The sequence below is a fragment of the Salvelinus alpinus genome, chromosome 7 (assembly GCF_045679555.1).
Source record: "Salvelinus alpinus chromosome 7, SLU_Salpinus.1, whole genome shotgun sequence".
Lineage (NCBI taxonomy): Eukaryota > Metazoa > Chordata > Actinopteri > Salmoniformes > Salmonidae > Salvelinus > Salvelinus alpinus.
Window position 1 is genome coordinate 60,113,040 of NC_092092.1, and position 12,225 is coordinate 60,125,264.

A 12,225-nucleotide genomic window follows, 5' to 3' on the forward strand; every position below is an offset into this window, starting at 1 on the left:
CAGAGACCTTGTACACTAAGTACCTGAAAATCGCAGTGCCACTGCCAGGTCTCCTTCCTATCCTTTGTTTATTTTTGTCAGTAGTCTGGTACTGTTACCTGCGCAGGCTGCATTGTGTTGCGGCAGCATAGGTGTTTTGCATTTGCAGTGCTCTATCGCGAGCTCAGTATGTACAAACATGCCGTTTCCTACAATATGTTCTCTAGTTTTTCAGACACTTTATGCATGTGTTCAGATTTGAGGTGTGAGTGTTCACCCATGCGCAGAGCTTCTTTGTGGGAGCAGTGTGTTTGTGTGGGAGGGTACGCCCTCAGCTCTCTGTGTGTGTGTGTGTGTGTGTGTGTGTGTGTGTGTGTGTGTGTGTGTGTGTGTGTGTGTGTGTGTGTGTGTGTGTGTGTGTGTGTGTGTGTGTGTGTGTGTGTGTGTGTGTGTGTGTCTTCAGAGAGCTGGTGGTTGTTTCTGTTGAGTCAGGGTATCAGAGGTTTAAGCGCCTCGCATCTCTGCAGTCGTTTAAAGAGCTGTCATCAGAACACTTTTCAACATGGATATTCAGAGTAAACATCTCTCTCCATTTCCTACTCCCTTCCCCACTCCTTTGTGAACTCTACTGCTGGATCCATATGTAGAAAATACATATGGAAATGGGATCCATGGTTGGTCCAGGGGTAGTGGTATAGCTGTTGGGAACTTGATTGGAATGTTGAAGGTTAAAGTGTAAAGGGTTAGTGTGATTGGTCTAGTACGACCTCAGCCAGTCAATAGGATTGGCCCACTAGTTGTGGTCCAATAGGCACAGACTTGTCTGGTGCGGTTGTCTCTGGGCAGAGAGATAGTCTGGGCATTAGTGTTGTTCTGTCCAGCTTAAAGAGTCATGGGTCCTACTGCATTAAAATCCCCCACAGGTCAGTCGCGCTCAGGGCACCAAACGATTGCCTTGAGTTGGTTCGGTGGGCTAGAGATGGGATGAGAGGCAGACACTCGGAGCTGGATTAAAGACCCATTTTCAGTTCAGTGGGTTTTCTCATTCGTTTGCCATCATGTGAGAAGCAGGGAAAAATAGATAAAAACCATTAGTATGTTTCTGGTGGCTTTACATCATTATTGGAGTGGTTCGTTCTTACTGACAGGTGTGACGTGGAAACTGGTGACTGTTGACTGACTCACTGTTTCTAGGAAACTGTTATGACTGCAGTGTTGTCATAGAGACACAGTAGAGAAAATGACCATTACTACAACTTATTTAACAGCTAATGTTAAATTCAGACATCATTTAAGGCTTTCATTCAGAAATAGCTCTATGGTGTCCTGGTCGTTATTGTCAACCCCTGCATATGTATGGGTGGTCTGAGCAAAGAAAATAAAAGTGATTAAAGAGGAAAATAGGAGGGAGATGAAAAGGGAGACATACAACAATGTTCAGGTAATTGCTCCTCTATCCCCTGGCCTTTTCCTCATTAAATGCCATTCATGTTTGTTCTTGCCGTGTAATTAACCGGCAGCGACGTGTTTCTCTATACCACCGTGGGATTGGTCGGTTCGGTGAGGACGGGGCCGGGGAAAGCAAGGTCATTGGACGAGGCTTCGATGGCGGAGGTGCGCACACTGTATCCATGCGAGGGGTTTCTACTCAGAGAGAGAGAGGGAGAGCGAGAAAGAGAGGGAGAAACAGAGGGAGAGAGAAAAAGACAGGGGCGAGGAGATAGATGCCAAATCAAACCCAGGGCCCTAATTTGTGTCCACACAGCTAGGCAGGGAGGGAAGGAGTACACGAAAAACCCATAGGGATAAATCTCTCTCTCTCTCTCTCTCTCTCTCTCTCTCTCTCTCTCTCTCTCTCTCTCTCTCTCTCTCTCTCTCTCTCTCTCTCTCTCTCTCTCTCTCTCTCTCTCTCTCTCTCTCTCTCTCTCTCTCTCTCTCTCTCTTTCTCTCTTTCTCTCTGTTTCTCTCTCTCTCTGTCTCTGTCTCTGTCTCTCTCTGTCTCTGTCTCTGTCTCTCTCTGTCTCTCTCTCTCTCTCTCTCTTTCTCTGTCCCTGTCTCTCTCTCTATCTCATTCTATTTATCTTGCTCTCTCTCAGATACGGTGCTGATATACTCCAAGCCCATGTGTGTGTGTGCGTGTGTCCTCCTGTGGGAGTGCATCAGACTGTGGATGTGTTTAGGGTCCAGATGCTCGTCTCTAACCTGCAGTGTTAGTGTGTGTCTGTTCTCATTTACACATACAGACACCATAAGGACGGCCAGACCACTCCCCCATCGGCCATTCTGGTACAACAGGGTAAATGCTTAATGATGGCGTTTGTATTCCTTAACCATCTCCCCTCTCTTTAACACTCTTATTTGTGAGCGTTAGTGTGGACTGTGAAGTCAGTCTCTCACTGTAAGTATCACAGGTGGTTGGAGTGTTGAAATATGCCTTTGAATATTGTAGGTGTGATGTCTATCGCCATTCTCATTGTGCTAACAAAGTATTTTATCCTTGGATTTGCAAGACCAGTATAGAGTTTATCACTCCTCCATAACATGTACTTCTTTGTGGATTTGACGCAACATGAATACAAATATGGTTTCTCAGAATTTTTGGGCTAAAAAATGTGTTCCTGTTCCTGTGTAGAGGAGTGTGTTCGTGTGTGTAGCTTTCTCTGTGTGTGTAGCTGTCTGTGTGTGTAGCTTTCTCTGTGTGTGTAGCTGTCTGTGTGTGTAGCTTTCTCTGTGTGTGTATCTGTTTGTGTGTGTAGCTGTCTCTGTGTGTACCTGTCTGTGTGTGTAGCTGTCTGTGTGTGTAGCTGTCTGTGTGTAGCTGTCTGTGTGTAGCTGTCTGTGTGTGTAGCTGTCTGTGTGTGTAGCTGTCTGTGTGTAGCTGTCTGTGTGTAGCTGTCTGTGTGTGTAGCTGTCTGTGTGTAGCTGTCTGTGTGTGTAGCTGTCTGTGTGTAGTTGTTTGTTTCCCTGTGGATGTGGATGATGTGATGGGCTGTCTGAATGACTCCTGGAGGGATACCAAGACCTTCTCATTAGGCCCACATATTAGATTTTGGCGTCATGAATGTGTTGTGTGGAGAGACTATGGTCGATTTTCCATCGCCAGGAAGTTAACATCTGTCTTGTGGACAGCACAGGAAATGGGTCAACACTGTGGAGAAGTTAGAGGTTGTTCCTACTACTGGTCCTGGAACAGAGATGTTTTTTGATTGAATATTTAAAACATATAATATACTTGCAGTGAAGCCGCTCAACAACCACGTCACACCAATCATCTAATAGACTCCCAAACAGAGATGTTTTGAATCTGTAATGGTGAAGGTTTGGAATGGGAAATGGGTCATCTGCCAGATGGAGGAGAAATTCCATCCTTTAGCCACACATTTGTAGTACATGGAGACTCTGGAAAGGTGTCCATTCAAATTATTACTTTATGACGCTTACATTTTTTTCATTGACCTTTTAGGGTAAAATGGTGGTTTGGTGGCTAGTTCCCCAGGTGTTGGCTGGTATTCATAGTTCACCTGATGATGTCACTACACTATAATGTGATTTTCCTGCAGACAGAGGTTATGACCCTTTCATGTGCCTCTCTCACGGCTCTGTTGTGATGGTGATGTCACATATTCTCTGTCCAGGTGCAGACCTGAGGGCGTTAAACTGATATCGCTTCTCCCTACCCTTCCCCTCACCTCCCCATCACCTCCCCCTCGCCTCTAGGTCTCCACCTGTGACCTTGAATGGAGAGAGACGAGGGGGGTGGGGTAGGGGGATCCATGTGGTTACCATGATGAGGTCTGTGGGACCAGCTCAGGCTGATTCTGTGACAGTGACACTCAAGGTTTAGATCAGAGGAGGGAAGGAAAAGAAAGAGAGAGCGAGAGAGAGATAGATGAGAGAGAGGAGAGAGTAGGGAGCAGGAGAGAGAAGGGAGCAGGTTAGAGGAGGAGAGAGGAGGAGATGAGAGGAAAGAGAAAGAGAGAGATTAAAGGAGGAGAGAGAAGGAGACAGACAAGAGAAGGAGAGAGAAGAAAGAAAGTGAGGGGAGAGAAGGGGAGAGAAGGAGAGAGAAGGAGAGAGAAGAAAGAAAGTAAGGGGAGAGAAGGAGAGAGAAAGAGAGAGAAGGAGAGAGAAGAAAGAAAGTAAGGGGAGAGAAGGAGAGAGAAGGAGAGAGAAAGAGAGAGAAGAAAGAAAGTGAGGGGAGAGAAGGAGAGAGAAAGAGAGAGAAGGAGAGAGAAGAAAGAAAGTAAGGGGAGAGAAGGAGAGAGAAGGAGAGAGAAAGAGAGAGAAGGAGAGAAGGAGAGAGATCTGAACCAAGCCTAGTACAAGAGAAGTCAGAAAGAAAATAGTAAATTGGTAAGAAGGAGATTCAGAGTGAAAGTGTGAAAGACCGAGAGAGAGAGTGAGAGAGATAGAGCTGCAGCCCTGATGGAGTCCATCAACACAAACTGCCATGTGAGAATTCCACTGCGTCTCCATGGTAACGGAGCGTACCACCGGAAGCTGAGTGGTTTGACCCAGGGTGAGGGTGGCCTGAGGGCCTGTGGCAGAGAGGCAGGGTCACTGGACCGGTCTGGTGTGGGCAGTCTGTGAACAGGCTTATCTCTTGAAGTCATCACTCTCACAGAGGACAGGGAGGGAGGAGGAGGGGAGGAGCAGGGAGCTCCAGCGCAACTCAGAATTAATTTCTCTCCACAGGCAGAGGCAAGCTGTCACTGTTATGATGTGTGTGTATGTGTGTGTGTGCGCACATACTTGTGGTTCACGCCATGATTCATTAATGAGAAGATATTGGGTTTTGCCTGTGTGATCTCTTGCAGTACTTAAGACTCAATCCCTTTCTCTCACTCTCTCTCTTGCAGCCCAAGGTGCCGAATTCAGACTGGCGTTACTCTGCCTCACTTAGGACTGGGATGCAGAGGTAAGCACATATATCCTTTTAGCATTCCTCAATAAGTGTCCGCTGTCCATAACAATGATCATTCACATTTCACCAGTATTCCATTCCTCTAATCCCTCTTAAATCCTAAACTACTCTACCCATTGCCCTCTACCAAAGGAACCTCTCATGATGCTGCTTGTTTAACAAACCCCATTGAACTACAGAGTCATTTCCTTCTGTCAATACATTACAATTAAACCAGATATTATCCTATTTATAAGCATCCGTTTGACAGTCTTCTATCAGCTTGGCCATTGGACAGTAGTAGACAGACAGAGAGCGAGGGGTGAACAAGGGGTCAGTGAAAGACTGAGGGGACTGAAGGAGGGATGGAGAGAGGGATGAAAGGGAAGGCAGTCAGGTGGAAGTATGGCCCGTCGGGACACTGGGAATGCACAATTCAGGGATCACATTACCCATGAGCCATTGGGCCACTAGCTGCTGTGGGTATGGTCTGAGCCTGACTCAAACGAGTAGCATGCTAATGAGAGGGAGGGACCAAGTTAACGAGCAGAGCCAGCCATAACGAGCCAGGCGAACCACATCGCCCTCTGCACTGCGCCCGGGCCATCTCATAGTACACACACACACACACACACACACACACACACACACACACACACACACACACACACACACACACACACACACACACACACACACACACACACACACACACACACACACAGAAGTCTGTCCCTCCGGCCGTGGCGGACAGCATTGTGAAAGTGATGAGGGACATGAGAGATGACAGAACTGACGGGGCTTTCACAGCTCCCTGTAAACAACGTCTGTCTGTCCGTCCGTCCTAATGTTTGCTCAGAGACATGCTGCTTTATCAGGGTCAACTAGTGCTGAGCGATTAACCAAAGTTTATTTCCCCCTCGATTATTAAAGACCTAATTAACCAACGTCGGTTCAATTACTTGAATTCCCATTTAGTTCAATTTTTTTTGTGAGCTCAACACACTGTTTCTCGAGAGAGAAATCCTATCAAGCATGAGAGACATCAAATCAAGACCGAACTGCGGGGCGTTGTAGTGAGTTTTCAATAGGGAAATATTCTACCTGGTTCAGTGGAGAAAACGTGGTAAATAACTTCAATGACCAGAAACCATTGCACCTATTCTTCTCGGCGATGCACATAGACCGCATGAGAGAGGAATGTACACAACACATAGGCCGCATGAGAGAGGAATGTACACAACACATAGACCGCATGAGAGAGGAATGTACACAACACATAGACCGCATGAGAGAGGAATGTACACAACACATAGACCGCATGAGAGAGGAATGTACACAACACATAGACAGCATGAGAGAGGAATGTACACAACACATAGACCGCATGAGAGAGGTATGTACACAACACATAGACCGCATGAGAGAGGAATGTACACAACACATAGACCGCATGAGAGAGGAATGTACACAACACATAGACCGCATGAGAGAGGAATGTACACAACACATAGACCGCATGAGAGAGGAATGTACACAACACATAGACCGCATGAGAGAGGAATGTACACAACACATAGACCGCATGAGAGAGGAATGCACACAACACATAGACCGCATGAGAGAGGGATGTACACAACACATAGACCGCATGAGAGAGGAATGTACACAACACATAGACCCCATGAGAGAGGAATGTACACAACACATAGACCGCATGAGAGAGGAATGTACACAACACATTGACTGCATGAGAGAGGAATGTACACAACACATAGACCGCATGAGAGAGGGATGTACACAACACATAGACTGCATGAGAGAGGAATGCACACAACACATAGACCGCATGAGAGAGGAATGTACACAACACATAGACTGCATGAGAGAGGAATGTACACAACACATAGACCGCATGAGAGAGGAATGTACACAACACATAGACCGCATGAGAGAGGAATGTACACAACACATAGACTGCATGAGAGAGGAATGTACACAACACATAGACTGCATGAGAGAGGAATGTACACAACACATAGACCGCATGAGAGAGGGATGTACACAACACATAGACTGCATGAGAGAGGGATGTACACAACACATAGACCGCATGAGAGAGGGATGTACACAACACATAGACTGCATGAGAGAGGAATGTACACAACACATAGACCGCATGAGAGAGGGATGTACACAACACATAGACTGCATGAGAGAGGGATGTACACAACACATAGACTACTACTACATGACTACTACGCACTGATTAAGACAGTGCGTGAGGTAGCTCTACCCAATTGATAGTTGTAGCAGTCTTGAAAGTGTGCCTTATCTTCTTAAAATAACTACTAAAATAGTGATTTTGTCTGTGCTCAGCACTATGGTCAGCACTAGGCTCAGTACTAGGCTCAGCACTAGTCTCAGCACTAGTCTCAACACTAGTCTCAACACTGGGCTCAGCACTAGGCTCAGCACTGTGGTCAGCACTAGGCTCAGCACTAGTCTCAACACTGGGGTCAGCACTAGGCTCAGCACTAGGCTCAGCACTAGTCTCAGCACTAGTCTCAACACTAGTTTCAACACTAGGGTCAGCACTAGGCTCAGCACTAGGCTCAGCACTAGTCTCAGCACTAGTCTCAACACTAGTTTCAACACTAGGGTCAGCACTAGGCTCAGCACTAGGCTCAGCACTAGGCTCAACACTAGTCTCAACACTAGGCTCAGCACTAGGCTCAGCACTAGTCTCAACACTAGTCTCAACACTGGGGCCAGCACTAGGCTCAGCACTAGGCTCAGCACTAGTCTCAGCACTAGTCTCAACACTAGTCTCAACACTAGGCTCAGCACTAGGCTCAGCACTAGGCTCAGCACCAGGCTCAGCATTAGGCTCAGCACTATGCTCAGCACTATGGTCAGCACTAGGCTCAGCACTAGGGTCAGCACTAGGGTCAGCACTATGCTCAGCACTATGGTCAGCACTATGCTCAGCACTATGGTCAGCACTATGCTCAGCACTAGGCTCAGCACTATGCTCAGCACTATGGTCAGCACTATGCTCAGCACTAGGCTCAGCACCAGGCTCAGCACTAGGCTCAGCACTATGCTCAGCACTATGGTCAGCACTAAGCTCAGCACTATGCTCAGCACTAGGGTCAGCACTAGGGTCAGCACTAGGCTCAGCACTAGGGGCAGCACTATGGTCAGCACTAAGCTCAGCACTATGCTCAGCACTATGGTCAGCACTAGGCTCAGCACTATGCTCAGCACTAGGGTCAGCACTAGGGTCAGCACTATGCTCAGCACTAGGCTCAGCACTAGGGTCAGCACTATGCTCAGCACTAGGGTCAGCACTAGGGTCAGCACTAAGCTCAGCACTAGGCTCAGCACTAGGGTCAGCACTATGGTCAGCACTAGGGTCAGCACTATGCTCAGCACTAGGGTCAGCACTAGGGTCAGCACTATGCTCAGCACTATGGTCAGCACTATGGTCAGCACTAGGGTCAGCACTAGGGTCAGCACTAAGCTCAGCACTATGCTCAGCACTAGGCTCAGCACTAGGCTCAGCACTAGGGTCAGCACTATGCTCAGCACTAGGGTCAGCACTAGGGTCAGCACTAAGCTCAGCACTATGCTCAGCACTATGGTCAGCACTAGGGTCAGCACTATGCTCAGCACTAGGGTCAGCACTAGGGTCAGCACTATGCTCAGCACTATGGTCAGCACTATGGTCAGCACTAGGGTCAGCACTAGGGTCAGCACTAAGCTCAGCACTATGCTCAGCACTATGCTCAGCACTATGGTCAGCACTATGGTCAGCACTAGGGTCAGCACTAGGGTCAGCACTAGGGTCAGCACTATGCTCAGCACTATGCTCAGCACTATGGTCAGCACTAGGGTCAGCACTATGCTCAGCACTAGGGTCAGCACTAGGGTCAGCACTATGCTCAGCACTAGGGTCAGCAGTAGGCTCAGCACTAGGCTCAGCACTAAGCTCAGCACTATGCTCAGCACTAGGGTCAGCACTATGCTCAGCACTAGGCTCAGCACTATGGTCAGCACTAGGGTCAGCACTAGGCTCAGCACTAGGCTCTTTAATGTTTTAATGTTTTATGTGTCTGTCTACAGTATAAGTCTCATTCTACAAGTACATTAATGTGTCTTTAATGTTTTATGTGTCTGTCTACAGTATAAGTCTCATTCTACGAGTACATTAATGTGTTTGTGTGTCAGATTAATACGAGTGTAACATCCTCGTGTCATTAGTGTTACACCGATTCCCTCATAATTACAGCAGGGTTTACTGTGAGTTAATTGGCTAGAGCAAATCCTTCTAATCCATTCATCCCTCCTCTCTATTTCCCTCCCTCCCTCCCTCCCTCCCTCCCTCCCTCCCTCCCTCCCTCCCTCCCTCCCTCCCTCCCTCCCCCAATCTGAATGTTGGTTTATCTCTTTATACTCTAATCTAATGAGATTACAGTTTGCTTGAAACATTTTGAGAGATTTTGAATGTATACCCCAAACACAATATCAACTTCTGTAATGATTTTGACCTGCTGTAATTATGAACCATGCTTACCTAGAGGGCAGTGTGTCTGTATGGGTTCATGGCTGTAAGTACGACAGGCAAAGAGACAGACAGAGACAGACAGACTGCCTTTCAGAAAGACAAAAGACATTTAGAGGGACACAAGGAGAAAGTGAAACAATGAGAGGGAGAAACAGATACAGCCATTAGCTGAGGGAACATGTTTTTCGGTCCCGTGTTCCCCATTAATAATTGACTCCAGCTCTACACAGCAGTCTACACAAAATGGCTACCCTACCAAATCTCTATTCATCTCCTTACACCGCTACACAAAGACAGGAGGACATTTACACACACACACATACACACACCACACACACTTTTCAATATAGCTAGAGTGAAAAATTGCATAGCAAGAAAGAGAGGGAGAGGGGGAAGGGACAAATGAATAAAGAGAGAAAGGGGGGAGGGAGAGAGAGGGAATCAGATAGGAAGAGAGCGAGGAGAGGATGGGAACCGAGCTGTGACTGCCTGACCTTGGACGTGTAAATGCGCGCACGGACACACGCGCACACGTGTACGCGCAGACAACCAGACGTGTGTAGAGCATTGAGAAGAAGTGCAACTAAAATGGTGGCTGTCCTGCTACCTCCTCCCACAATGTTCCCCTTCCTCTTGTCTCTCTTACTGTATATGTTCAACTATTATATCATACAATACTTTCATTTACCTCATGGAGAACATGTCCTTGCAGCTGAACATTGACGTTTTTCAGTATAGAGGTGGGGGAAAACGTAGAGAATTTTCGTAGTCAATAACATATTGGCGTGTGTGTCTGTGTGAGTGAAAAATACAGCAACAGAGACAGTGAAAGAGAAAGGCAGAGCGATTCCTGCTGAAGTGGCTAATGGTTTCTTCTCACCTGACCTTAGTGAGACTAAATGAGACCCAGTTCTCCAAGCAGGGACAAATGGAGAGGAGAGGGGGATGAAAAAATGGAAGCGCAGGGGGGATTGAGAGAGGGAGAGCACTGCCTTAAAACCACATGCAGGGGTTTCTATCTTAATCAGGAGATGCTCTGATACCTGGTTCCATCCTCTATCTGCTAACACAATAAAGAGAAAGATAGAGAGAGTCTTTAATCCTCAGGTTAAACCCTGCTCTGCAGCTCACTGTTCCAGAAGGTGCCACCCCTGTTGGATAAATGATACTGGAATATGCAGATTGTTTCAAAAGCGACATGAAATGTTCCTGAACCTTTGCATAATTAAACTCCGTAATTATGTTTTGAAGTTTGAATAGAGGACAATGGATTTAGTGAAATTTGATCCGTTACATGTTAATATAGTGGGAGTCTGTGTGTTTAAGGTTCTGTATTTGCTGTGTTGTGGCGGCACACTGTCGCTTTTTTTTATCACACTGCAAAGCTCAGTAAATTTTAGTGGGAGGGTGTGCTGAAATCCCTGGGGTGGGCGTGATTTATCCTAATCCAGGGTCCTGCTTGAGTTCCTCAGATGGAATTGGCTGACCCCCACTACCGACTGTATACACACACACACACACACACACACACACACACACACACACACACACACACACACACACACACACACACACACACACACACACACACACACACACACACATACACACACACACACACACATCCTGTAGTTCCCTGCCATGGTTAAATTATATTATTATGGGTAAAATGCAGAGTGAGAGAGGATTGGGTCCACAGAAGCTTATAGCTGCTGCCACTATAATATTACGCTCACCCAGAAAATGTGGGTGTGTTTGTGTGTATGAACTAGAGAAACATTCTCATAGTATACCATCAGACTGTGTGTGTGTTATATTTCTCCAGTGTGTAACCTCAGAGTGTGTTATATTTCTCTCCAGTGTGTAACCTCAGACTGTGTGTTATATTTCTCCAGTGTGTAACCTCAGACTGTGTGTTATATTTCTCTCCAGTGTGTAACCTCAGAGTGTGTTATATTTCTCTCCAGTGTGTAACCTCAGACTGTGTGTTATATTTCTCTCCAGTGTGTAACCTCAGAGTGTGTTATATTTCTCCAGTGTGTAACCTCAGACTGTGTGTTATATTTCTCTCCAGTGTGTAACCTCAGAGTGTGTTATATTTCTCTCCAGTGTGTAACCTCAGACTGTGTGTTATATTTCTCCAGTGTGTAACCTCAGACTGTGTGTTATATTTCTCTCCAGTGTGTAACCTCAGAGTGTGTTATATTTCTCTCCAGTGTGTAACCTCAGACTGTGTGTGTTATATTTATCCAGCGTGTAACCTCAGACTGTGTGTTATATTTTTCCAGTGTGTAACCTCAGAGTGTGTTATATTTCTCTCCAGTGTGTAACCTCAGACTGTGTGTTATATTTCTCTCCAGTGTGTAACCTCAGACTGTGTGTGTTATATTTATCCAGCGTGTAACCTCAGACTGTGTGTTATATTTTTCCAGTGTGTAACCTCAGAGTGTGTTATATTTCTCTCCAGCGTGTAACTTCAGACTGTGTGTTATATTTCTCTCAAGTGTGTAACCTCCGAGTGTGTGTGTGTTATATTTCTCTCCAGTGTGTAACCTCTGAGTGTGTGTGTTATATTTATCCAGTGTGTAACCTCTGACTGTGTGTGTTATATTTCTCTCCAGTGTGTAACCTCTGACTGTGTGTGTTATATTTCTCTCAAGTGTGTAACCTCCGAGTGTGTGTGTGTTATATTTCTCTCCAGTGTGTAACCTCTGAGTGTGTGTGTTATATTTCTCTCCAGTATGTAACCTCAGTGTGTGTGTTATATTTCTCT

The 12,225-nt window shown here is 46.4% G+C and overlaps 1 protein-coding gene across 23 annotated transcripts in view; it reads left to right on the forward strand.

Annotated features, from left to right (window-relative positions):
* The window catches only part of LOC139581378 (protocadherin alpha-C2-like), a 208,163-nt gene that overhangs the window by 166,289 nt on the left and 29,649 nt on the right, over positions 1 to 12,225 (forward strand). For all 23 annotated transcript variants that reach the window (XM_071411058.1, XM_071411070.1, XM_071411056.1 and 20 more), the window contains one exon: positions 4,839 to 4,897. In XM_071411058.1, the coding sequence (XP_071267159.1) occupies positions 4,839 to 4,897 (59 nt within the window). The remainder of the gene's footprint in view (positions 1 to 4,838; positions 4,898 to 12,225) is intronic.